At 47.2% G+C, this 27,370-nt stretch overlaps 1 protein-coding gene across 1 annotated transcript in view; it reads right to left on the bottom strand.

Annotated features, from left to right (window-relative positions):
• The window catches only part of LOC134910837 (uncharacterized), a 239,741-nt gene that overhangs the window by 127,229 nt on the left and 85,142 nt on the right, over nt 1-27,370 (bottom strand). The window contains exons 11-13 of the mRNA XM_063919221.1: nt 18,777-19,047; nt 13,450-13,795; nt 1,134-1,235 (exon numbers count right to left, since the gene is read on the bottom strand). Of these exons, the coding sequence (XP_063775291.1) occupies nt 1,134-1,235; nt 13,450-13,795; nt 18,777-19,047 (719 nt within the window). The remainder of the gene's footprint in view (nt 1-1,133; nt 1,236-13,449; nt 13,796-18,776; nt 19,048-27,370) is intronic.

Here is a 27,370-nt window from a genome sequence, read left to right as displayed (position 1 = left end):
GTGTTGCACAATACGTGTATGAGTACGAAGTAATAATTTACTGCAGTCTAACCGGCAGTGTCACAATACTTATGAAAATTAAATAAAAATTGTATAGTACACTGGGGTACAGCACAAACAATAAAAAATATATATAATTATAATTATAAGCTCTTTGCGTTTAGCCTTTATTATTTTAATTTTACACTGGGGTGCAGCCAATGGATGGACTCACAGATCACCCCTTTCAGATACAGTAGACTGGGCACCCATGGACTGATACAGCAGACAGAGCACAACGCCTGGACTGATGCAGCAGACAGAGCGCCCCACCTGGACTGATGCAGCAGACAGAGCACCCCGCCTGGACTGATGCAGCAGACAGAGCACCCCGCCTGGACTGATGCAGCAGACAGAGCACCCCGCCTGGACTGATGCAGCAGACAGAGCACCCCGCCTGGACTGATGCAGCAGACAGAGCACCCCGCTTGGACTGATACAGCAGACAGAGCACCCCGCCTGGACTGATACAGCAGACAGAGCACCCCGCCTGGACTGATACAGCAGACAGAGCACCCCTTTCAGATACAGCAGACAGAGCCAGAGCCGTAACTAGACTTTTTGGTGTCCTGTGCCAGAGAGAAAATTGGCGCCCCCTTCAATAATGACATTAGGCGCATGCCTCGTAGGGAAGGGGCATGATGAGATTGATCCCAGAGAAAGCCCATGCTATGATGCCCCTTATAATTAATACAAATAATAACATTTATAGACCACTGCAAGAAAATGGATTTTGACACAAATCCTCTTTATACCACATTTATGCACTTAACTTGAGAGCTCGCTGTTATTCAGTTACAACGTCCTTTATTAAATAACACATTTCAATATACTGCCATACCCAGTATTCAAACCTAATCAAACAGATCTATGTAGTGTGCAGCCACACATCCAGGGGGTAATTCAGACTGGAGCATTACAGCGGCAGCGATCGCAATGCCAGGTGCAGTGCCCCCTCCGCACACACCTAGTTACGGCCTTGGACAGAGCACCCCTTTCAGATACAGCAGACAGAGCACCCCTGGACTCATACACCAGAAAGAGCACCTGCCCCACGCCAGACAGCACAGTAAAGAGACGGACACGTTTCTTACTGTGATTTCTGTACAGCGTAGAGAGTACACAGGGAGCTGGTCCAGTATTCTCTTCTCTGTTCTCCTGGTGATAATCATTTGCTTTATAACACTGGGAGAATATTTAAGCCTCTTGTTGACCTGTTGATAATTTTTGGTTTATAACATTTCAGCTTGTCACTCTGTATGACCCGTTGCCGTAAACACATGCTGTACTTTGTCCGAGAAAGAGCTAATCCATTGTTAAAAAATAATTACTAGGGATGTGAGCCAGCCTAAATCATGGGTTTTGGTTTTGGATCTGTATCTCCTTCGTGTTTTGGATCTGTACTGGTATTGCCCCAACTGCCCTTGTGGTTTTTGATTTTGGATCTGTATTTTTTTAGAAAATATCACAAAAACAGCTAAAATCACAGACTGTTGGCCTGTTTTTGTTCCTACAGTATTATTAACCTCAATGGCATTCAGTTCTACTCATTTACAGTCACTTTTGACCACCTCACAGCTCACAATATTCTATTCTATTAAACATTGCCACACTGCAGAAACGGAAAGTGGTGCAAGATGAAATTGTCCTTGGGTGCTCCCTCCCACCCTTATGTTGCATATTAAAAAAGGACATGCACAGTGTAACAAACCAAGCACTTCAGTAACAGAGACTGACATTTTTGTGGCTGAAGTGCTTGCTTTGTTTGCGCCCCCACAATCATTTTTTCTGGAAAGACTACCACCGATCACTAATGAGGAGGAGGATGATGAGGGTGTTAATTACATTATGATCTTGTAAAATAAATTTCATGAATTTACCGCAAATGACTTAACATGGAGGAGGTGCCCAGACTTCTAACGTCCCTACCTCTACTAACTTTGGCTTCACAAATGGAGTAGAATCATTGTCAGGATTTGTGGGAAAATAATTCTACACCTAAGAGGTGGATTTTTTGGTCTTATGCCCAGGCATCGCAATGGCTTTTTTTTTTATCACAGTCAACAACTGCAGGCACTGTTGGCTGACTTACACAAACAACATCATCATCAACATCCTCACTGTCAGATACAGATGAGCGTGGCTGCATTGGAGGCAGGGGTGCATGGCATGTCTAGGTGCGCCTGTGCCTCGGCATGCTGCCGAGCTCACGGAGATGCTCCCGTTCACTTTGAATGGGGCGCATGTGTGTCTACAATGCACGCACGTCCCATTCGTTCCCGGTGGTGATGTTTCACCTCAATGACATCATCGATGCAGGCAGGAAAACCTGAGCTGGGCTTGAGTCACATTGACTTATTGTATGCCGCCATCGGCGACAGACCAACGCCTGCCGCCAGTGTCCCCCTGTTCTCTTAAAGCTAAGTGCAGCGGCAGCCTGGGAGGAGGGGAGGTTCTTCCATCTCCTCCGCTCTAGCGAACGTCTCGTCCCAGCAAAGCAGCACAGCGTTGCAGCTCCTCCCTCCACTCCCCCTCCCCACCATGTGCTGGGAGAAATGACATCTCTCCCAGCCCGCCCCCAGCCCACCAAAAAGGCCCTACACTGCGAACAGCACAGCGTAGGGCAGGAAGAAGGACTTAGGAGAGGAGGCCTGCTGTCCGGTCACAGATAAGTATAATACTCTCTCTCTCTCTCTGCCTAATGTGTAAAAATGGTGGACTCTGCCTACCGTTATGGGTAAAAAGGGGCCTCTGCCTGCCATTGTGTGTAAAAAGGGGACTCTGCCTGCCCAATGTGTAAAAGAAGGACTCTGCTGCTGTAATGTGTAAAAAAGGGGGACTCTGCCTGCCTAATGTATAAAAATGGGGGACCCTGCCTGTCGTTATGTGTAAAAAGGGAACTCTGCCTGCCATTATGTGTAAAAAGAGAACTCTGCCTGCCGTAATGTGTAATAAGGGGAACTCTGCAGCCGTAATGTGTAAAAAGGGGGACTCTGCAGCCGTAATGTGTAAAAAGGGGACTCTGTTGCCATAATTTGGAAAAAGAGGACTCTGCTTCCGTAATGTGTAAAAGGGAGCTCTGCCTGCCATAATGTGTAAAAAAGAGCTCTGCCTGCCATAATGTGTAAAAGGGAGCTCTATGGCCGTGCTCCTTCCCCATGAAGCCACACCCCTATATTTTTATTGCGCCTACAGTGCGCACTGGCCCTATTTTGTATATGGAGGGGTGCCAAAGCTGTTTCTTGCACACAGCGCTAAAATTTCTAATTACGGCACTGGTTTACATGTTTTTTTATGTGTATATGTGTAAACTCAAATATATGTTTATCAATCTGTGGTTTTCTTCAGTGCAGCATCACTTGTGGGTGTCAGTGGAAGATTTTTTCTTTTTATTATTGAGTTAGTAAAAGTGCCTGGTTGCATCTCCTGTCTGTTTTCTATATTTGGCAACTTGAGTAGTTGCATCATTGCCACCTGTTAGGGGTTTCCCTTATTCCATTTCCACACACGTCATTAGTGAGAGGCTATGCACAATTCAGATCATGGGCTGGATGTAAATGCAGTGCGAGATGGTCGGACCTCCAAGATTCTGGTCGAACCCATACATTTTTTTCAAGTAGCAAATATTTACAAGACAAAACCAGTTCAGTTTTGCCTTGTAAATGACTGTCACTTTGAAAAACCGTATGAGTTCAGCTGGAATCTCAGAGCTTCGGTCATCTCGCACTATATTACATTCGGCCCCATGGGTTGAATGTATAGCCTTTGTCACTAATAAAGACTGAGCTATACACAGTGCTGCAAGTATGGCGGTACGGGGTGGTACGGTGTACCGGTAAGAAATTCCCAGGCGGTACGCTGTACCGCCAGGCCAACCACCATACCTGCAGCCCGCTGCTGTGTGAGGGGAGGAGAGCGCAGCGCATCTCCTACCCCTCAATTCTCTATGATGTCCGGTCTCCGGCGGTGGGGTGAATCTCAGTGAGGCACTGGTTTGTTAGACAATCAGAGCTCGCGGACTGGCAGCCTAGCCTCCTGAATGGCTGCCGGTCAGCAAGCTCTGATTGGCTAATGAACCAGCGCCTCATTTGAAATACCCACCACTGGAAACTGGACTTCACGAGCAGCGGGGGGGGGGGGGGGGGCACTCGGGGGCAATGTGTATCTGGCACTGTGAGGTAATATGTGTCTGGCACTGGGGGCAATGTGTATCTGGCATTGTGAGATAATATGTATCTGGCACTCTGAGGCAATGTGTATCTGGCACTCTGAGGCAATGTGTGTCTGGCACTCTGGGGCAATGTGTATCTGGCACTCTGGGACAATGTGTATCTGGCACTCTGGGGCAATATGTATCTGGCACTCTGGGGCAATTGTATCTGGCACTCTAGGGCAATGTGTATCTGGCACTCTGGGGTAATGTATATCTGGCACTGTGTGGCAATGTGTATCTGGCACTCTGGGGCAATGTGTATCTGGCACTGTGGGGGCATATATGGCACTGCTAGGGGCATTTGTGTATCTTGTACCATAGAGCATTTGTGTATCTGGCACCATGGGGCATTTATGTATCTGCACTGTAGGGCCATATCAGGCACTGTAAGAGCATAGTTGGCACTGTGGGGGGCATATGTGTATCTGCCCCCCATATGTGTATCACGCCCCCATTTTCATTGGCCACGCCCCATGTGGCATTTGGCAACACCCATTTTTTTGGTGCGCATGCCTTTGGCGCGTGCACACAGTACCTTTAAGACATTTTTTCTACTTGCACCACTGGCTATATATATTATAGTATGCATGCGAGCAGGGCCCTCCTACCTCTATTGCTGCATATTGTACCCAGTTTTGTTTTATCACTGTTTCCAATTCTACAGCACAATGGAATTTGCTGCGCTATGTAAGAATCAAGTAAAGAATGCAGCGAGGCACTAACAGTCTCTTGTTTTTCTTCTGTGGGTTTGTGTCGGGTGTGGGGTGCTAGGAACGTTGGGGGGGGGGGGCAAAGCATATTCTTGCACCTGGGCCCACCACTCTCTAGTTCTGCCACTGATAACACTACAGTATATGATGACGTTTTACTTTTGGATACAAGTGTAAGCTGCTTTCTATACTACAAATAGCAGATGATGGCTCAGTAGCAATGAATTAACACAAAAATACTCTGTATAAGTTATGCGTGGAACTATTTGCTGTTGGAGAGCTCAGGGCCTAATTCATACCTGATCGCAGCAGCCAATTTGTTAGCAAATGGCAAAAACCATGGGGGTCATTCCGCTAGCAGTTTTTAGCAGCCGTACAAACGCATAGTCGCCGCCGCCGGGGGAGTGTATTTTTCGCTTTGCAGGAGTGCGAATGCCTGTGCAGCAGAGTGCCTGCAAACACATTTTGTGCAAAACAAGACCAGCTCTGTAGTTACTTTTCCTGTGCGATGATTGCTGCGACGAGTGACACGGTAATGACGTCAGATACCCGCCCAGCAAACAGAGGTGTAGCGTGAAGCCATGGTGCCCGGAGCACATGTATGTATCTGTTCATGTAAGAGATCACATGGTCTGAAAGATGCTTGTTTGTGTAGGAGTATAACCAATGTCATCATCATATAACAGAGGTTCAATCAGATTCATGACCCCTGTGTCACCTCCTGCCTGATATCCCCACAACCGCCTGCCCTGTTACACCTTCATCATGTCTTTCCAGCTTCCTATCCTGTGTCACTCCATCCTCCTGCCCCGTGTCACTCCAGCCTCTTGCCTCCAGTGTCTATCCAGCCTCCTGTCATTCCAATCTCCAGTTCCTTGTCACTCTAGTCTCTAGCCCCCTGTAACTGCAACCTCCTGCTCTATCACTCCAGCCTCCTTGCACCTGTCACTCCTGCAATTAGTCCTCTGTCACTCCAGTATTTAGCCCCCTGTCACTCCAGCCTTCAGCCCAAAACTCAAGTCTCCTGCCTTCTGTCACTCCAGCCCCCTGTCTCTACAGCCTCCTGCCCTATCACTCCATCCTCCAGTGTCACTGCAATAGTCAACCTATTCCCCGGCTCACTCTGACTTGCCTTCTTCTTTTCAACCTGCATGCTCCTCTTCCTTAAAGCTGACTGGGTGATACAATGTATCTGCTGTCAGCATTGTGGATGAAAATTCTGTGTTTTCCTAATTGCTTACATAAGTATTTGGTGTAAAGAACAGGGGAAAAACATGGAGCTGACAGGAGACTACTGATCATGGGCTTCCGGCACCAGCTGAATCTCTGGAAAAATGTCACTCTGAAGAGGAGAAGCCCGGTGAGTACCAGCAGGTTAGCAGGGTGAAGGGTTAATGCTAGAGGATGCTAAAGCCTGAATGTGACAAGGACCAGGGCCTTGGTTCAGGCAAATGGTGAAGAGCACTGTCCTGCTGCTGGGTGACTCCTGGGAGAGGACAGGGTATAGGCTCCTGGCAGATTGTGCTGGCTCCTATTGCAGGGTGATATATGTCACCAGCAGTAGTGGATCTTGCCACGGGCAGCAGGACTTTTGCCCGGGGCGCCGCCTTCCGGAGGGCGCCACACCATGGCAAGATCCGCTACTGCAGTGCTGTGCCTCCCGCTAGCCCGCTATGAAGGGCGTCAGGGAACTATACGCATAGTGTCTAGTTTCCCTTCGTGGAGAGGACCTTTACTGTTCGGTGCGCGATGACGTCATCGCGCACCGCCCAGCCAAGGTCCTCTCCACGAAGGGAACTAGACGCTACGCGTGTCTAGTTTCCCTTCGTGGAGAGGACCTTTGCTGGGCGGTGCGCAATGATGTCATCGCGCACCGCTCAGCATTTCAGCGGCGCTACTACTGTACAGGGGGCATAACTGACCACGCCCCCTGTATGAAGCCACACCCCTATGTCCTGCTCGGGGTGCAAAAAGGGCTCGAACCGGCCCTGGTCACCAGCAGCAACAGGGCACTGCCAGGGGCTTCCAGCATCTCATTGACCTGTTTTTCACTACATGCCATCTTGTCTCTCATCTGCCAGCTTATACAGAATCTGTCACTTTGTATGCTGTGTCTCTGGCAGCCATCTGCATTCTAAACTTCCTTATTAATTAGATGTCTCTACCTGCAGTATCACAGCACGGAGGAAGACGTGGCACATACACAGAAGGAGAGCTGCCGGGTATTGGTGCACACAGAAGCAGTGATGGTGGGACTGCGGCTGCAGCGCCCTTCCCAGGGCAGTTACCTGGAGCATGAGCTCCACTGAAACCACCCTCGCTGCACCCCTGCCAGAAAACGCCCGGCCACGCCTGCGTTTTTCCAAACACTCCCAGAAAATAATCAGTTGACACCCAGAAACGCCCTCTTCCTGTCAATCTCCTTGCGATCAGCTGTGCGATTGGAATCATCGCTAGAACCAGTGCAAAACCACAAAGGACTTCGTACCCGTACAACGTGCGTGCGCATTGCGGTGCATACGCATGCGCAGATTAGCCATTTTTTTCACTGATCGCTACGCAGCGAACAACGGCAGCGTGCGATCAACTCGGAATTACCCCCCATGTGCACTGCAGGGGGGGCAGATGTAACATGTGCAGAGAGAGTTAGATTTGGGTGGGTTATGTTGTTTCTGTGCAGGGTAAATACTGGCTGCTTTATTTTACACTGAAATTTAGACTTCAGTTTGAACACACCACACCCAAATTTAACTTTCTCTGCACGTTTCATCTGCCCCACCTGCAGTGCACATGGGCCCTCATTCCGAGATGATAAACTTAGCACAGCTACGATCATGCACATTGACAAGCAGGGGGATGCCCAGCACAGGGCTAGTCCGCCCCACATGTCAGTGCCGCGCCCCCCCCCCCCCCCCCCCCCGCAGAAGTGCAAAGGCATCGCACAGCGGCAATGTCTTTTCTCTTCCAGAGTAGCTCCCGACCAGCGCAGCTTTAGCGTTCTGGCCGGGAGCTACTGTACTCATCGCTCCCCGGCCCGCAGCGGCTGCATATGACACCACGCAGCCGCTGTGGGCAACTCCCCGCATGGTCTGGCCACGCCTGCATTTGCCAGACCGCTCCCACGAAACGGCGGCCAAATGCCGCCGTTCCGCCTCTTCCCGCCCAGCGACCACCTCTGCCTGTCAATCAGGCAGAGGCGATCGCAGGCCCGCTACGGCCTTCAGCTGCCTGGCATGTGCTGGCGCACTGCGGCGCCGGCACATGTGCAGTGGGTACCCATTCGCTCGGCTGTGATAAAAAGCAGCGAGCGAACGGGTCAGAATGACCCCCATGGTTTTTCCCAACTGCTAACAAATTTGCTGCTGCGATCAGATCTGAATTAGGCCCTCAGAAGCAATAGCAAGTATACACTGAAGATATCTGTGGACTGTCAACTTGATTTATACCTATCACATACTGTATATAGAAAAAGGTATATAGGAAGGTGCAATACTACCTAATATGATATAAGAGATATCTGATGTTTACCGGGCTGTACGGTGGTAGCAGTGGTGCAGTGCAGCCTGTATGGCCACAGTGTCAATGCCCTGCTCATTACTATTCCAGTGACAGGGTGACAATAGCCACTCCTCCCTCTAAACTGGCCTGAATGATGGCAGCAAATCAGCTGCCACCAAATCCAGACCCTCACTTTGTGATGACTGACAGCGGAGCCAACCAATCAGTGTCTGGCACTGCTGAGGTTGAACAACAAATAGATGGAAGGGGACCGTCATGCCAATATACTGTAACTATACCTCACCTTGCTGATAAGTGTTGTGACTGTTGTCTGGGATCCTGTGCTGTGCATCAGGTACCAGCCGTTTATATGTTCATACAGTATGTGTCAGTGTTTCCTGATTAATGCACGGGCAGCAAAAGGTTAAAATGCCCTGGTCAGGGGCAGCTGGCATGTATGTTAGGCCCGTCACTGCCTGGGGCACAGAGGGCAGCTAGATACTCCTCGGACAAGGCTGCAGTTGTATATGGTTAGTGGTTGAATCAGGTCCTGGAGCCACAGAATATAAAATCTTCGCTATGTGGTATCGGTCGCTTTGCAGAATTCATACTTGGGTATTTCCATTAGCGTACCTGGAGTCTCATGCATTTCCAGTTGCGGCCTGTCCGGTCAACCAGTTCTCACTTGCCGCAAGAAGATTGCATGTACTCAGCATTGGGCAACTTGTCAAAAGTCTTTACCACAGCCTTTCAAGTTGCAAACAGTCATAAATTAGGTAAAAATAACCAAGTTGGGTATCAACATGCATATACATTTCTGAACATAGATGAATTTACAGATCTAGTATCAGCTTATTCCCTGTATCTGGAGGGTGGAATGCCCTTTTTGCTGCATCCCAACCTTCTAATTACCACAGTGGGAATACTGTTCTCTCTATGGGTAGTGACTGTACTGGGCCGGCTCTGTCCCTCTACGGGCCCATTTTCCACGGGATCTAGGGTGTCATGGGGCGCTGAGCTCGATGCAGGTGGACCACACATAAAGAGTAAGTTGTCCATGGGGTTGCGTAAGGGTATGCCTCCTGAGGATCCCCACCCTTCTGCCACAGATGAATCTTCCATCTCTGCTAATACTTTGGAGGTGCAAGGCTTAAGCTGTTCTCTGGGCATAACACTGACGGGCTCGTCCTGACCTCAGCAGATCTCATAGGTGTACCGTCCTCCCTCCGGGACACTAACAACGACATAAGGTATGCTTTCCCACATGGTGTCCAACTTGCTGGTACGGTGATTCTGTTTCTTCCAAACAAGGTCACCCACTTGTAGAGGTGTAGACTGGATGGTTGCATTTTAGTTCCTTTCCTGGTGGTGTCGCACAGTCTCCATCCATATCTCCACCAGTCCTCGGGCTGCTTCAATTCTCTGTTGATGCTCATGGACCCAGTCAGTTTGGGATGTGGCAGGAGAAGTTAGCACGGAGGTGAGCTCCAGGTCTTGATGCAGTTTTCCTTGATGACCAAACATAAGATAGTTTGGTGTGAAACCGGTGGAGCAATGTTCTGCATTATTGTAGAGGTAGATGAGTTTGGGTAACAAGGCTGGCCAACAGGCGCGGTCTTCAGCAGGTAGACTTCTGAGCATCCCAATGAGGGTTTGGTTGGCTCACTCGCACAGGCCATTCCCCTGTGGGTGGTAGGCCATCGTTTGGGCTTTCTTACAGCCATAGTAGGAGCACAGTTCATGAAATAGCTGCAACTCGAAGGCAGGCCCTTGATCAGTCAGTATACAATCGAGATACCCGCATGGCCTGGCAAAGTGTTTCAGGAATAGCTCAGCAGTGGTTTTAGCAGTCAAATGTTTTGCAGGGACCGCCACTAGGAACTTACTATAGTGGTCAGTCATCGTTAAGGCATAGTTGTATCCGCTGGTACTGGGCTCCAGTTTCACATGGTCCAGGGTGACGATTTGAAGGCGGCATTGACTCTTGATGGGATGCAAATGATCCTTCTGATGCGCATCTGGGTGCCCCACCCCGGCACCATCTCTCCACGTTGTCACTCATACCTATCCAGAAATACCGTGTGCACAAGATGACTTCGGTTTTTTGAGTACCGAAATGTCCAGTTTTGTTATTGTAGGCGGTGAGCAGAAATGTATCTTGGCTCCTGGGGACAACCATTTGGTCCACTGTTTTGTGAGTGCCAGTGTTGATGCTGGTCCATACTATGATGCCTTGTTTCAGATGAAGATGTTCCCAATGTCACAGTAATATTACAAACTCCGGATTAGATTCAGCACGTTGTGCCCGTGTCAGCTGGAGGTGGTTGTGAGTTCCTTCAGCAATTGGTCTTGTTGCTGGATATCTTCCCAGTCGACTACAGGGGCTTCGGACAACAGATTATTAGATAACTGTTGGTCCGTGACAGCTAAAGGGTCTGAGGTGACTGTCTGTCCCTTCCTCAAGGCCTTGAAGACCGGGGCCTCTATCTCCTCCTCAACGTCTCCTCCTTGCTCCACTACATCGGCGGTGTGTAGATGGGATTGAGCGTTGGCATTGCCATTGGATTTCCCACTCCTGTAAGTCAAGGTGTATTTGAAAATTGCGAGCCGTGATACCCATCTCTGTTCAAGGGCTCTGAGTCCAGCAGTGGACAGGTGCGCCAACAGGTTGTTATCTGTCATGATGATAAACAGTGTAGCAGCGAGATAATGTTTACATTTTTTGGTGACAGCCCAGACAAGGGCAAGTAGCTCCAATTTGAAAGCGCTGTAGTTCTCACAATTCTGTTCTGTTTTGCGTATTTCCCTACTGGCATATGCGATCACTCACTTGCGCCCGTTCTGCACGTGGGATAATACAGCTCCCAATCCACGGTGGCTGGTGTCTGTATAGACTTGAAACATCTGCTCGTAATCAGGGTAAGCCAATACCGGGGCTTCTGTCAAGGAGGTCTTTAGCTGGTGAAAGGCCTGTTGCTGTTCTTTGCCACACTGTACTAATGAGGATACTCTTCTGTTGTGGCCAATTTGGCCTCTCAACAGTTCATGCAATGGGGCTGCCACTTTGGCGAAGTGTTCGACAAAGCATCTGTAGTAACCCATGAACCCCAGGTTACTTTAGACATCTCTGATGGTCTTGGGTACTGGCCAGTCCTGAACAACTTGGACTTTCTCAGGATCGGGCATCACACCCTCAGCGCTGATGACATGGCCCAAGTGCTGAACTTTAGGCATGAGCAGGTGACATTTTCGTCGGCTTAAGCTTCAGACCACATTTAATCAGTTGCTGGAACACTTCTTCCAAATTTTGTAAGTGGTCCTCATAGATCTTCGAGAAGAACATTACATCATCGAAGTACAACAGGACGATCTCAAAATTGTGCTCTCCAAGACAGTGTTCCATGACGTGTTGGAACATGGCAGGTGCGTTGCAAAGCCCGAAAGGCATTTTTTTCAAATTCAAATAGACTCACTGGTGTTGTAAAGGCCATTTTTTCCCTGTCCCCTGGGGCCATCTGAATCTGCCAGTATCCACTGGTGAGGTCGAGGGTCGAAAAGTATGCGGCAGTCTTCAGGGCCGTCAAAGACTCTTTGATCCGAGGAAGCAGATAAGCATCCTTATGGGTAGCCGCATTAAGCTTGCAGTAATCAACGCAGAAGCGAAGGCTGCCATCCTTGTTTTTGACGATCGCTAGTGGGGCGGCCAATGGGCTGTGACTTTCCCTGATAACCCATGCATCTTTCATTTCCGTGATCATGTTCCTTATAGGCTGATACATGGCTGGAGGGAGTGGTCGGTGTCTCTCCTTGATAGGAGGGGTCGTCCCTGTAGGAATGTGATAGTACACTTTTTGGCTTTTCTGAAATCAGAAGGATATCGGCTAAAAGCTGTGGCATTCTGTCACTCTACTTGTAACACTCCTTCCTTTTGTTGGTCGGAGGTATCGACATCACCGATCTGAACATCAGCCCACCATGGAGGTTCTTGACCCGTCATCAATCACCCCTTGGTCGCTGTTTCTTGAGTATCTGTGGTCACATTCTGCCCCACAATGTCTTGGACATCAACTAGGCTTACTTTCGCTATCAGGCAGCATTTGTGGAGTCTGACAGAATAGGGGAGCGGGTTTAGGATGCGTACAGACACTCTCCCATGTTCCACTGCCACAGCAAAGGGTTGTTGGCCCTCCCAGTCACAGGACTCCACCAAGAACTCATAATCTCGGCCCCCTGGACCGATTATCGCCTTACTCCACACCACATGCCCGGAGTTTGGCCTCAATGAGATAGACCGGTGGTCAGCGTTTCTGGACTTTCCAATTTCCCCTCAACTGTTGATGAATCTCTTCTCTCTCTCTCCAGTAGGCGCACCATCTGCTGTAAGGCCCTCCTCTCCACCGGGGCTGCTATATTAATCTCCTGCCCAAGGCTTCGACTAGTTCATCAGGGCAGTTCTTCAAGATATTCATGCCCAGAATGATAGGAGGCAAGTGAGTGTTAGGCGTACTGGTGACGATATATCCTTGTCTGGGCAATGTAGCATTTCCAATTTTCATGTCCACTTCCTAGTAACCCTGCAGTGATGTGTTGTACATTGCTGACCAGTAGATGGGACCAGGTGGTTGGTGGGCATACAATGGCAGCTTTGTTCCAGTGCTAAAGGAACTCCTTGACCCGAATGGTTGAAACTTGTGACCCAGTATCCAACAGAGCTGGCACTTCGATTCCGTTGATCCAGATCTTGAGATGTGGACATTCCCCGACGTATCTGTACCATTCCTATGGCAATGGAACACTTACTGTTTCCTCTCCCAAGGGTCAGTCCGGTGCAATGGGAGTTTCTCATTTAAAGTGGCCGCAGGACAATTCCTTTCAATATGGCAACTCTGCCGACACCCTCTGCATATCGGGCTCCCATGTGAGTTGAACTGATCGGTGGATTGTTAGTCTGATTATCTTACTACATCCCACGAGGACAACTCCACCCACCTCGTACTTGATGCCATTCCCTGGGCTGATTCTTATCTTGATCCCTGCTGAGCTCTTCCAATGTCTGGCTCATTCGGGAGAGATTCAATGTCACTTCCATGAGCTTCTGATTGAGAGTTTCAATAGGGTCTGGCCCTGGTGGGGCTTGCACTTGTTGAAGAACCACTCTCATTTGGGCTAGACCATCTGGCTCTTTGAGCAACATGGTTTCCCTGTAGCTGTCATCGTCACTCCACCCAGATGTGTCACCGTCAACATCATTTCTCTGGTTTTGCCCAAGGTTCTGCAGAACCATCTCTTTGAATTTGGAGGAGCTCGCTGGTTGCTCCCATCTCCACATGCACAACTGACACACAAACAGGTCTATTAACGTTCCATCCATCCACTCAACCTCTTGTTAATCCAAGGCATGTATAGTCTTTGCAGCCTCTTGTAGGGCCAACGCAAAGTCCTGCAGTGATTCATTGGATCGTTGCTTTCTGGCATAAAAGGCGAGTTTTTAGTTCCGCTATGGTCTTGCAGTCGAATATGGTCACCAGTTTCTTAAAGCTGCATTAGACTATCTTTTTTTCGCTATCTTCCCACGCCATCATTTTCCGTAATGCTGAGGCTGTTAACTGACCCATCACGATCTCTATTTTTTGTTCTTCAGTTAGCGGGTACAGGCGGAACATTGAATACATTTTATCATTAAATTCCCTAAAGGTACTCATACCGTGAAATTGTTTTCCCGCATATGTCGGTAACCATGGGGCCCCGTAATAGTATGGCATAGTTATCAGTGATGCCGCTGTTGTGGTCGTGTTTCTTTGCCCGGGTGACGCTTGTAGCATCCTCCTGCCGGACACTGATGTTGGAGACGCGGGTATACATGGATCCGTCATCCTGTTCTTATCCTGTTCGTGATGTCAAATGTGATGTGTCAGCGTACCTGGAGTCTGACACCTTTCCAGTTCTGGCCTGTCCGGTCAACCTGTTCTTACTTGCCGCGATGCCTGCCGAAGTCTGTGTGGAACACCTGCATAGCATTTGGGCAGAAGGATGGAGATACCCCAGGACGAACAACATCCCCCAAAGAGTTCATACAGTAAAATCACAGAAGGAAATTATGTCTGCTTCCCAACTGGCTGGTTTGGTAAGTCCTGCACACAATAGACAGTAATAGTAACTCTGATTCGAAAGTCTTAGGAGCAACCACAAATGGTATTTTAGGGTGCGAATAGTTAGAACCTACTGAAATGTAATGAAACTGTTCATGCTGTCTAGCTGGAATCATCTCGCCTACTATGACTTGGTAAGGGTGCAGGGATAGAAACAACTCGCCAAGGCTTAGAGTCTGGTGTAGCTCATAATACTGTTTCTGACTGTGACTCCGGTGGCATATCAAGATATTAATGGATTCAACAAAGGGGATGCAGACTAAAGGTGCTGCTCCTTTAAGATCAATATGTGTCTCTGTACTTACAGTATATAGCTTCGTGTGGTGTCAGTAGACGGTTAAGCACAGGGGACGTTCACCCCCTAAGTGCAACTGTTAAAGGTTCTCCACTGAGCTGGAAGGAATGATTAGTCAGGGAAATTCGTGGCACGTGTAAAGGCTGTGAGTCAGGTAGTGGCTTAGGTCTGTGATGGCCAAGGCACAGTGGTGGCTCAGACTATTGCCTTTGATAAAGTCTCTATGGCTGCAGAGGACATATATTTATTAGGGATGCGCAGCCCTTGCTGTGGCACTGATATGTATAGCTGAGGTTATATATACAATGTGTCCCTTGATCAGCAGGGAAAAAGGAGGGGATTGGAGGAATGTCAGTGCTGTGGCTACCTGTTCTCTGGTGGTACTTTCCACCCCCACACTCCGAACCTCCGTCTGCCTGGCCGGCACAGTTCCTCTGCTCAGTGGCTCACACTGGGGCTCAGCACTCTGCGTGGCCTCCCTCGCACTTCGGCAGTGGTAAGCGGCACTGGGTTTCTTCCTGGAGGCTGCATGCTCTCCACACACACAGTAATCTGCTATCTCGCCAGCCCCTGAACACGGCATCTCTCCTTCCACTCTCCAGCAGTGTGACCCGCTCCTCTCTCCTCACTGAGCACACACTAGAGCCCAGCACCAAACTCCACCCCTCGCTTCTCATACTCTACAGCGGCCAATCACCACACCGTCCGGCGTCCCGCTCTCCAGGACCCGTTCTCTGCTGCACTGAGTCCTAATGCTCCCCCTGTAATCTTCCTGCCGGCTGGCGTTGCTTGGCAACCGGATGGCTCATTAACCCTCGCAGCTCCGGGTCTCGATGCCCTGCAGACATCACCAGCTGAAGGTTTACATGCAGGGGTTGGGGGACACAAACTGGGGTATCATATATCTGCATTTCTTAAATCGATTCATACCCTTCACATTTACAGCACAAAATAAGTAGTCACTCAAGTGACCTTTTGTCTCGCACCACATCATAGGTATGCCGAAACTGATCACTTTTAATCCAATTGTGGAGTGATTCCACGCGGGTTTTACAAACTTTCTGAGGCACTTATTTCTCGTCTTGCTGGGTTATGTGACGTCCAAAATAAGCCTGATATGCTTGTTTTACAAATACAGTTATATTTCTTTTCTTTCTTTTGCAACACCACTGTATATTTTCCACAAATATAACAAAAAACATCAGAGTTGTCAGTACACCATCTCCGAGAAGAACTTATTTTTATGGCAAAAACGTTTTGTTTCACACATTCAGTGCTAACTCCCAACAAAAGCTGAGGATGTACTGAACAAAACAAGACCAACCGGCGTGAAATTGGTTGTGGTGGGTAAGAGAGAGGGCCTAACAAAGGAACAGGAGGTGTGCTAACTGCGTCACTCGGCCCTCTCAATCACTGCGGCTGGTCTGAGGATGTCCCAGCAGGCTTAGCGATGCACTGCCACGCCTCCTCCTAGCGTTAGGAGATATGAATGTGTTATGTGTCTCAAGCGTCAGGATCCCATCTACCAGAATGCCGGCAGGGGATCTAGTGCAATGAAGCTCCTTGCAGGCTCGCTGCACTTGCCATGCTGTGGGCTTGGTGGCTCGCTGTGTTTGCAACATATTCTATTACCACTCTATGGGTTTCATGGACACCCACGAGTGGGAATAGCCCTTGGCCCCCTGCTGGCATTCTGGCGGCTGGGATCCTGGCATCGGTATGCTGACCACTGGGATCCAGACCCCCAGATCGTGACTACATTCCAATAAAATATTCTTGTTATTGTTGAAAGAGGGTAGATGTTAAAAAAGCAAAACTAAGTCGGATCTGCTAAGTGAAGTGGCCTAGACTAGTATGGTACTTCAAATGGAGAAAATGATTGAATTTTATAATTTTTCATTAATTTGAAAACTAGATCCAATCCAGCTATAGCGAAGATCTAATGTGAAAATAGGAACCGCGAGTACTCACAAACATCTTTTTTTTTTTTTTTTAAATACGTTTTATTGGTTTTGACTTCAGACAAACAGATGCATCAACATTAGACAATATTTGTGGATCAACATGGTAGGTGCATAAAATTGAAGCAATAGAGAGACATAACAACAGCACCTGTTGTAGTAAACCTATTCATCAAGTATCGGAAAGAAAAGAAAAAAAAGGGTAATTGAAACTACAATACAGTTACAATAAGAACAAAACATGAAGAGAGAATAGAAGAAGTAAGAGCAAGAAAAAAGAGAGAAAGGGAGGAGGGAGAGCGAGAGCGTCAGCCAGACAAGGTTGGTCACCAGATCGAATTCTGTCATCTATATAAATAGTGGATCAAATGGTTGTCAGCGGCGGTTCAGCATTAAAGTGCGTTGTCCAGAGTGTCCATGTGCGCAGAAAAGTGACTGATGTGTCGTGAAGGGCAGCGGTGATGCGTTCCAGCTTATATGTGGTCCATAGAGCATTAATAGTGGCGGGAAGATTAGGGCGAGAGGTGGATTTCCAATTCGCTGCAATTTGGCATTTGGCCGTATTTAAAATATGCTTAATAAGTTTTAGGAGATGGCTCGATGTGTTCGGAACTGGGCGCAAAAGTTGAGAGTAAAATGGGGAGTCAAGAATAACCACATCTGTGATTACTAGTATTAGTTTATAAATTTGACGCCAGTAGCGGCGGGCGATCCCACAGGACCACCCAACATGCAGCATGGTTCCCCTCTGCCCACAAAGTCTCCAACATCTATCAGAACAGGAAGGGTAGATAGCCTGAAGTCTAGACGGCACAAGGTACCATCGGTAATAGATTTTATAAGAATTTTCTTTGATACGAACCGACAAGGAGCTCCTAGCAAGTTCCTGTCTGATGTCAGCCCACTCATCGATAGTCAACGTCTCTCCTATATCTCGTTCCCACGCTATTTCATGAGCCTCTTTTCGTAGGGGAATTGTGTGAGAGCAAGATTTGGTAAATAGCAGACAACAAACCCTTTGTAGAGCGTTGACCACAACATAAAGATTCAAATGCAGTTTTGGGTATAGGTTGAGCAGTTTTACATAGAGTAGAATAAAAGTGGTGAATTTGCAGGAATTGATAGAGGAAGAGAGAAGCGCGATTGTAGGTCCGTAAATAAGGGAAATGAAGAAAGGGGTGCCAGCTCAATCAGAAAAAGGACATTGTGAGAGGTCCAATATTTAAAAGCAAGGTGGTTAGTACCTGGGGGGAACATATTATTGTTCCAGAGAGGAGTCAGCAACGGATTATAGGAGCGAAGACGGTAATAGCGGGTGCATTGGTCCCAAACCAATGTAAATCGCATCGTCGGCAACAAGAGAGATGAGGCCGGGCGGGAGCAAGGCGCGCACCATAACAGGGTTGAAGGAGAATACACATTTATTACATGAGCTTCTAAAAGCGTCCATAACCTCTGTTCAGGAGGTGAGTGCCAGAGAGCACAGGAGGCTAAGTGTGTAGCACGGTAATAATTAATCAAGTCTGGCATACCGAGGCCCCCTGAGTTACGATGTTGTTGGAGTAGTTGTATCTTGACTCTATGCTTCTTTCCAGCCCAGATGAAGATGGATAGATCTCTTTGCAGATTCTTCAATATTTTAGTCGGTATGTGGATAGGAAGGGTCTGCCAAAGATATAGCAATCGCGGAAGAATGTTCATTTTGATAGCAGCTATGCGCCCGAGCCAAGAGATATAGAATTTGTTCCATCCCACAAGACCGGTACGTATAGACACGAATAGCCGCGGAAAATTGGCGGTGTATAGTGACGCGTGAGACTTAGTTAGGTAGATATCTAGATACTTAAGTTTAGTATGCTGCCATTTAAACGGGTAAGAAGACTGTAGAAGGTGTAGATCCCGGGGAGTCACGTGTATATCCAGGATCTCTGTTTTATCAGTGTTGAGTTTGTAATTAGACAGGCGACTATAAGTTTGAATCTCCTCAAACAGATGGTGTAAAGATGTGAGTGGGTCGGTTAAAGTGAGAATAACGTCATCCGCATACAACGCTATGTTGAAGTCGTGGTTCCCAACCACAATGCCCGAGATGTTAGTATTCAGTCTGATGTTGGCCGCCAAAGGCTCCATCACCAGAGCAAATAGCAATGGGGAGAGTGGGCAGCCCTGCCGGGTGCCGTTTCTGATAGAAAGTGACGGGGAAGAAAGACCGTTAACGAGAATGGAAGCAGAGGGATTGTGATATAGTGAGGTGACGGCATTATAAAAAGCGCAATGCATGCCCATGTTTTTCAAGGTTTGTTGAATAAAGGGCCATACTACCCTATCAAAGGCTTTTTCTGGATCCAAAGCCACCACCAGCGTCGGAAGGGACTCCCGCTGAGAGAGGTGAATAAGGTTAATAAGTCGGCGAGTATTGTCCGCTGTTTGTCGATTAGGAATGAAACCGACTAGATCAGGATGTACTAAGACCGGCAGGAATGGGGCTAATCTATTCGCAAGAATTTTAGCAAACAACTTAAGGTCTGTATTTAACAAAGAAATGGGTCTATAATTTTTCATTTCAAGCGGGTCACGGTGAGGTTTGGGTATAACGATAATGTTGGCTCTGGTGGTGGCTGCATCCAGGGAGCCCAGTTCCAGTAAAGAGTTGAACAACGAGTGAAGCATGGGGAGAAGAGATTGCGCAAATTTCTTGTAATAGATGGCAGTATAGCCATCGGGACCTGGGGCGGACGAGCGGCGCAATTGAGTTATTGTGACCAGAATTTCCTCGTCGGAGATAGGGGCGTTAAGTTTTTCTAGGTCTGAAGCAGAAAGTTTTTGATAAGTGACAGGTGGTGAGGTAATGTTGAATGTTGGGAATGTGAGTAGGATCAGTATTAACAGGTGGGGGTAGGTTGTAGAGTGATTCGTAATAATTGTGAAACTGCGAGGACATAACCTTGGGGTCACAGGTCACGGATCCATCAGAGCATTTTAAGGCAAGTATGCGGTTTTGTGTCCTTTTAGCCCGGAGGCGACGAGCCAACAAAGTGTCAGCCCTATCTGATTTTTCATAAAATTTCTGGCGGAGCCATAAAAGTGAGTTAACCATTTTTTTTGTGAGGATTTTTGACAACTGTCCCTTAAGTGAGAGGATCTTAGTATAAAGTCGCTTTTTCGGGAAACGCTGGTGAAGAAGGGTTAGGGACGTTAGTTCTGTTTCCAAGTCATGAATACGCTTAGCCTCTATCTTCTTATGAGCTAAGGCAAGGTTAATGAGGAGGCCACGCAGCGTTGCCTTGTGAGCCTCCCATAATACCGCAGGGGAAATATCAGGAGAGCTGTTTTCAGTAAGGTAGGTCTGAATCATAGCGTTAATATCAACAATGTTAGAGGGTTTAAGAAGAAGAGACTCCTGTAAACGCCATGTCCGAGGGGACGAAAGTGTATGAGGGACAGTAATGTCCAAGATAAGGGCGTAATGGTCTGACCAAGTAGTGGGGACTATTTGTGCCCCGCGGAGGCTCTGAGTGGAGTCACGGTCAACAAAGACGTAGTCGATGTGGGTGTAAAGGTCGTGCGGGGGTGAATAGTGAGTGTAGCCTCTGGCGGAAGGATACAACGTCCTCCAGCTATCATACAAGTTGTGAGAGGAGATACAGTTCCGGAGAAGCTTAGACAGCTTTGTGTGAGAGGACATCCCCATGACTGGGTGAGACCTATCAAAGTAAGGGTTAAGAGTAGCATTACAATCCCCAGCAATTATAATTTTAGAATTTGAGAATTTAGAAATTTGGTCAGAAAAGGACCCAAAAAAAGAATCCTGCTGCATGTTTGGGGCATATACGGACGCCAATGTGATAGGCTGCTGATTGAGGGTACCTGAGATAATTATAAATCTACCATTGTCGTAGTGATAAGAATCACGAACGACCGTAGGAAGATCTCTGTGGAGTAGTATAGCTGTACCCCTGCGCTTGGCTGACATAGTAGAGTGAAAGGTGTGGGGGTATTTTGTACTGGTTAAGGAAGGGTGGGGGAACTGAAAATGTGTCTCCTGAAGAAAGACTATATCCGGCTTGTGTCTGGCAAAAAAATGGAACGCCATGGAACGCTTTGTCGGGGAATTAAGGCCGTTGACATTCATAGATAACAATTTCAAGGTCATGGAGGGTAATAGTCACCCATGTGCAATATAGTGATCAACCATTGGTGCAGCCAACCGTAGGGCGAGTGTAGGGACAGAAAGAAATAGAAAAGAAGAGGAGCAAGGAGCAACTCAAAGAACAGGCCCATGCCTAGAAGCGGGTAGGGCCTACAAGAGGAAGGGGTAGTGCCAAACGGGCAGCCCCTTCTGAGTGGGGGGTAGCGACAATATGAGAGAACAGTAAATAGAAAACCAGAACGTGTATAACAAAAACTAAAACATGCTGCGGTCAAGCGCGAGGGCATAGATATAAATAGGTCATAACACAATAAGAGCAGTTTGACTTACTGACTTAACAAGGCAAACACCTAACTAAATGGCTATAGTGACAGCAACTAGTTGCGGAATGGGGAGGAAAAAAAAGGGGGCGGGGGGAGGACCTTTTTGGGATAGCAAACAAAGCCATATAATAATTAGAGATGAGCGGGTTCGGTTTCTCTGAAACCGAACCCGCACGAACTTCATGTTTTTTTCACGGGTCCGAGCAGACTCGGATCCTCCCGCCTTGCTCGGTTAACCCGAGCGCGCCCGAACGTCATCATGACGCTGTCGGATTCTCGCGAGACTCGGATTCTATATAAGGAGCCGCGCGTCGCCGCCATTTTCACACGTGCATTGAGATTGATAGGGAGAGGACGTGGCTGGCGTCCTCTCCATTAGAAATTAGATTAGAAGAGAGAGAGAGATTGTGCAGAGTCAGACAGAGTTTACCACAGTGACCAGTGCAGTTGTTGTTAGTTAACTTTTATTTATTTTAATATATCCGTTCTCTGCTATATCCGTTCTCTGCCTGAAAAAAAACGATACACAGCAGCAGCCAGTCACACAGTGTGACTCAGTCTGTGTGCACTCAGCTCAGCCCAGTGTGCTGCACATCAATGTATAAAAGGCAAAGCTTATAATAATTGTGGGGGAGACTGGGGAGCACTGCAGGTTGTTATAGCAGGAGCCCCCAGGAGTACATAATATTATATTAATTTAAAATTAAACAGTGCACACTTTTGCTGCAGGAGTGCCACTGCCAGTGTGACTAGTGGTGACCAGTGCCTGACCACCAGTATAGTAGTATATTGTTGCATGTATTGTATACTATCTCTTTATCAACCAGTCTATATTAGCAGCAGACACAGTACAGTGCGGTAGTTCACGGCTGTGGCTACCTCTGTGTCGGCAGTCGGAACTCGGCAGGCAGTCCGTCCATCCATAATTGTATTACAATATATACCACCTAACCGTGGTATTTTTTTTTCTTTCTTTATACCGTCGTCATAGTGTCATACTAGTTGTTACGAGTATACTACTATCTCTTTATCAACCAGTGTACAGTGCGGTAGTTCACGGCTGTGGCTACCTCTGTGTCGGCAGTCGGCAGGCAGTCCGTCCATCCATAATTGTATTATTATTATAATATATACCACCTAACCGTGGTTTTTTTTTCATTCTTTATACCGTCGTCATAGTGTCATACTAGTTGTTACGAGTATACTACTATCTCTTTATCAACCAGTGTACAGTGCGGTAGTTCACGGCTGTGGCTACCTCTGTGTCGGCAGTCGGCAGGCAGTCCGTCCATCCATAATTGTATTATTATTATAATATATACCACCTAACCGTGGTTTTTTTTTCATTCTTTATACCGTCGTCATAGTGTCATACTAGTTGTTACGAGTATACTACTATCTCTTTATCAACCAGTGTACAGTGCGGTAGTTCACGGCTGTGGCTACCTCTGTGTCGGCAGTCGGCAGGCAGTCCGTCCATCCATAATTGTATTATTATTATAATATATACCACCTAACCGTGGTTTTTTTTTCATTCTTTATACCGTCGTCATAGTGTCATACTAGTTGTTACGAGTATACTACTATCTCTTTATCAACCAGTGTACAGTGCGGTAGTTCACGGCTGTGGCTACCTCTGTGTCGGCAGTCGGCAGGCAGTCCGTCCATCCATAATTGTATTATTATTATAATATATACCACCTAACCGTGGTTTTTTTTTCATTCTTTATACCGTCGTCATAGTGTCATACTAGTTGTTACGAGTATACTACTATCTCTTTATCAACCAGTGTACAGTGCGGTAGTTCACGGCTGTGGCTACCTCTGTGTCGGCAGTCGGCAGGCAGTCCGTCCATCCATAATTGTATTATTATTATAATATATACCACCTAACCGTGTTTTTTTTTTCATTCTTTATACCGTCGTCATAGTGTCATACTAGTTGTTACGAGTATACTACTATCTCTTTATCAACCAGTGTACAGTGCGGTAGTTCACGGCTGTGGCTACCTCTGTGTCGGCAGTCGGCAGGCAGTCCGTCCATCCATAATTGTATTATTATTATAATATATACCACCTAACCGTGGTTTTTTTTTCATTCTTTATACCGTCGTCATAGTGTCATACTAGTTGTTACGAGTATACTACTATCTCTTTATCAACCAGTGTACAGTGCGGTAGTTCACGGCTGTGGCTACCTCTGTGTCGGCAGTCGGCAGGCAGTCCGTCCATCCATAATTGTATTATTATTATAATATATACCACCTAACCGTGGTTTTTTTTTCATTCTTTATACCGTCGTCATAGTGTCATACTAGTTGTTACGAGTATACTACTATCTCTTTATCAACCAGTGTACAGTGCGGTAGTTCACGGCTGTGGCTACCTCTGTGTCGGCAGTCGGCAGGCAGTCCGTCCATCCATAATTGTATTATTATTATAATATATACCACCTAACCGTGGTTTTTTTTTCATTCTTTATACCGTCGTCATAGTGTCATACTAGTTGTTACGAGTATACTACTATCTCTTTATCAACCAGTGTACAGTGCGGTAGTTCACGGCTGTGGCTACCTCTGTGTCGGCAGTCGGCAGGCAGTCCGTCCATCCATAATTGTATTATTATTATAATATATACCACCTAACCGTGGTTTTTTTTTCATTCTTTATACCGTCGTCATAGTGTCATACTAGTTGTTACGAGTATACTACTATCTCTTTATCAACCAGTGTACAGTGCGGTAGTTCACGGCTGTGGCTACCTCTGTGTCGGCAGTCGGCAGGCAGTCCGTCCATCCATAATTGTATTATTATTATAATATATACCACCTAACCGTGGTTTTTTTTTCATTCTTTATACCGTCGTCATAGTGTCATACTAGTTGTTACGAGTATACTACTATCTCTTTATCAACCAGTGTACAGTGCGGTAGTTCACGGCTGTGGCTACCTCTGTGTCGGCAGTCGGCAGGCAGTCCGTCCATCCATAATTGTATTATTATTATAATATATACCACCTAACCGTGGTTTTTTTTTCATTCTTTATACCGTCGTCATAGTGTCATACTAGTTGTTACGAGTATACTACTATCTCTTTATCAACCAGTGTACAGTGCGGTAGTTCACGGCTGTGGCTACCTCTGTGTCGGCAGTCGGCAGGCAGTCCGTCCATCCATAATTGTATTATTATTATAATATATACCACCTAACCGTGGTTTTTTTTTCATTCTTTATACCGTCGTCATAGTGTCATACTAGTTGTTACGAGTATACTACTATCTCTTTATCAACCAGTGTACAGTGCGGTAGTTCACGGCTGTGGCTACCTCTGTGTCGGCAGTCGGCAGGCAGTCCGTCCATCCATAATTGTATTATTATTATAATATATACCACCTAACCGTGGTTTTTTTTTCATTCTTTATACCGTCGTCATAGTGTCATACTAGTTGTTACGAGTATACTACTATCTCTTTATCAACCAGTGTACAGTGCGGTAGTTCACGGCTGTGGCTACCTCTGTGTCGGCAGTCGGCAGGCAGTCCGTCCATCCATAATTGTATTATTATTATAATATATACCACCTAACCGTGGTTTTTTTTTCATTCTTTATACCGTCGTCATAGTGTCATACTAGTTGTTACGAGTATACTACTATCTCTTTATCAACCAGTGTACAGTGCGGTAGTTCACGGCTGTGGCTACCTCTGTGTCGGCAGTCGGCAGGCAGTCCGTCCATCCATAATTGTATTATTATTATAATATATACCACCTAACCGTGGTTTTTTTTTCATTCTTTATACCGTCGTCATAGTGTCATACTAGTTGTTACGAGTATACTACTATCTCTTTATCAACCAGTGTACAGTGCGGTAGTTCACGGCTGTGGCTACCTCTGTGTCGGCAGTCGGCAGGTATCCAATACTAGTATCCAATCCATCCATCTCCATTGTTTACCTGAGGTGCCTTTTAGTTCTGCCTATAAAATATGGAGAACAAAAAAGTTGAGGTTCCAAAATTAGGGAAAGATCAAGATCCACTTCCACCTCGTGCTGAAGCTGCTGCCACTAGTCATGGCCGAGACGATGAAATGCCAGCAACGTCGTCTGCCAAGGCCGATGCCCAATGTCATAGTACAGAGCATGTCAAATCCAAAACACCAAATATCAGAAAAAAAAGGACTCCAAAACCTAAAATAAAATTGTCGGAGGAGAAGCGTAAACTTGCCAATATGCCATTTACCACACGGAGTGGCAAGGAACGGCTGAGGCCCTGGCCTATGTTCATGGCTAGTGGTTCAGCTTCACATGAGGATGGAAGCACTCAGCCTCTCGCTAGAAAACTGAAAAGACTCAAGCTGGCAAAAGCACCGCAAAGAACTGTGCGTTCTTCGAAATCCCAAATCCACAAGGAGAGTCCAATTGTGTCGGTTGCGATGCCTGACCTTCCCAACACTGGAGGTGAAGAGCATGCGCCTTCCACCATTTGCACGCCCCCTGCAAGTGCTGGAAGGAGCACCCGCAGTCCAGTTCCTGATAGTCAGATTGAAGATGTCAGTGTTGAAGTACACCAGGATGAGGAGGATATGGGTGTTGCTGGCGCTGGGGAGGAAATTGACCAGGAGGATTCTGATGGTGAGGTGGTTTGTTTAAGTCAGGCACCCGGGGAGACACCTGTTGTCCGTGGGAGGAATATGGCCGTTGACATGCCAGGTGAAAATACCAAAAAAATCAGCTCTTCGGTGTGGAGGTATTTCACCAGAAATGCGGACAACAGGTGTCAAGCCGTGTGTTCCCTTTGTCAAGCTGTAATAAGTAGGGGTAAGGACGTTAACCACCTCGGAACATCCTCCCTTATACGTCACCTGCAGCGCATTCATAATAAGTCAGTGACAAGTTCAAAAACTTTGGGTGACAGCGGAAGCAGTCCACTGACCAGTAAATCCCTTCCTCTTGTAACCAAGCTCACGCAAACCACCCCACCAACTCCCTCAGTGTCAATTTCCTCCTTCCCCAGGAATGCCAATAGTCCTGCAGGCCATGTCACTGGCAAGTCTGACGAGTCCTCTCCTGCCTGGGATTCCTCCGATGCATCCTTGCGTGTAACGCCTACTGCTGCTGGCGCTGCTGTTGTTGCCGCTGGGAGTCGATGGTCATCCCAGAGGGGAAGTCGTAAGCCCACTTGTACTACTTCCAGTAAGCAATTGACTGTTCAACAGTCCTTTGCGAGGAAGATGAAATATCACAGCAGTCATCCTACTGCAAAGCGGATAACTGAGGCCTTGGCATCCTGGGTGGTGAGAAACGTGGTTCCGGTATCCATCATTACTGCAGAGCCAACTAGAGACTTGTTGGAGGTACTATGACATTGGGCATCGGCCTTGGCAGACGACGTTGCTGGCATTTCATCGTCTCGGCCATGACTAGTGGCAGCAGCTTCAGCACGAGGTGGAAGTGGATCTTGATCTTTCCCTAATTTTGGAACCTCAACTTTTTTGTTCTCCATATTTTATAGGCAGAACTAAAAGGCACCTCAGGTAAACAATGGAGATGGATGGATTGGATACTAGTATACAATTATGGACGGACTGCCACGGTTAGGTGGTATAAAAAAACCACGGTTAGGTGGTATATATTGTAATACAATTATGGATGGACGGACTGCCTGCCGAGTGCCGACACAGAGGTAGCCACAGCCGTGAACTACCGCACTGTACACTGGTTGATAAAGAGATAGTAGTATACTCGTAACAACTAGTATGACACTATGACGGTATAAAGAATGAAAAAAAAACCACGGTTAGGTGGTATATATTATAATAATACAATTATGGATGGACGGACTGCCTGCCGAGTTCCGACACAGAGGTAGCCACAGCCGTGAACTACCGCACTGTACACTGGTTGATAAAGAGATAGTAGTATACTCGTAACAACTAGTATGACTGACTATGACGGTATAAAGAATGAAAAAAAAACCACGGTTAGGTGGTATATATTGTAATACAATTATGGATGGACGGACTGCCTGCCGAG

The sequence above is a fragment of the Pseudophryne corroboree genome, chromosome 4 (genome assembly GCF_028390025.1).
Source record: "Pseudophryne corroboree isolate aPseCor3 chromosome 4, aPseCor3.hap2, whole genome shotgun sequence".
Lineage (NCBI taxonomy): Eukaryota > Metazoa > Chordata > Amphibia > Anura > Myobatrachidae > Pseudophryne > Pseudophryne corroboree.
The sequence above is the reverse complement of the archived record's forward strand: the minus strand, read 5'-3'. Positions and strand labels throughout refer to the sequence as shown.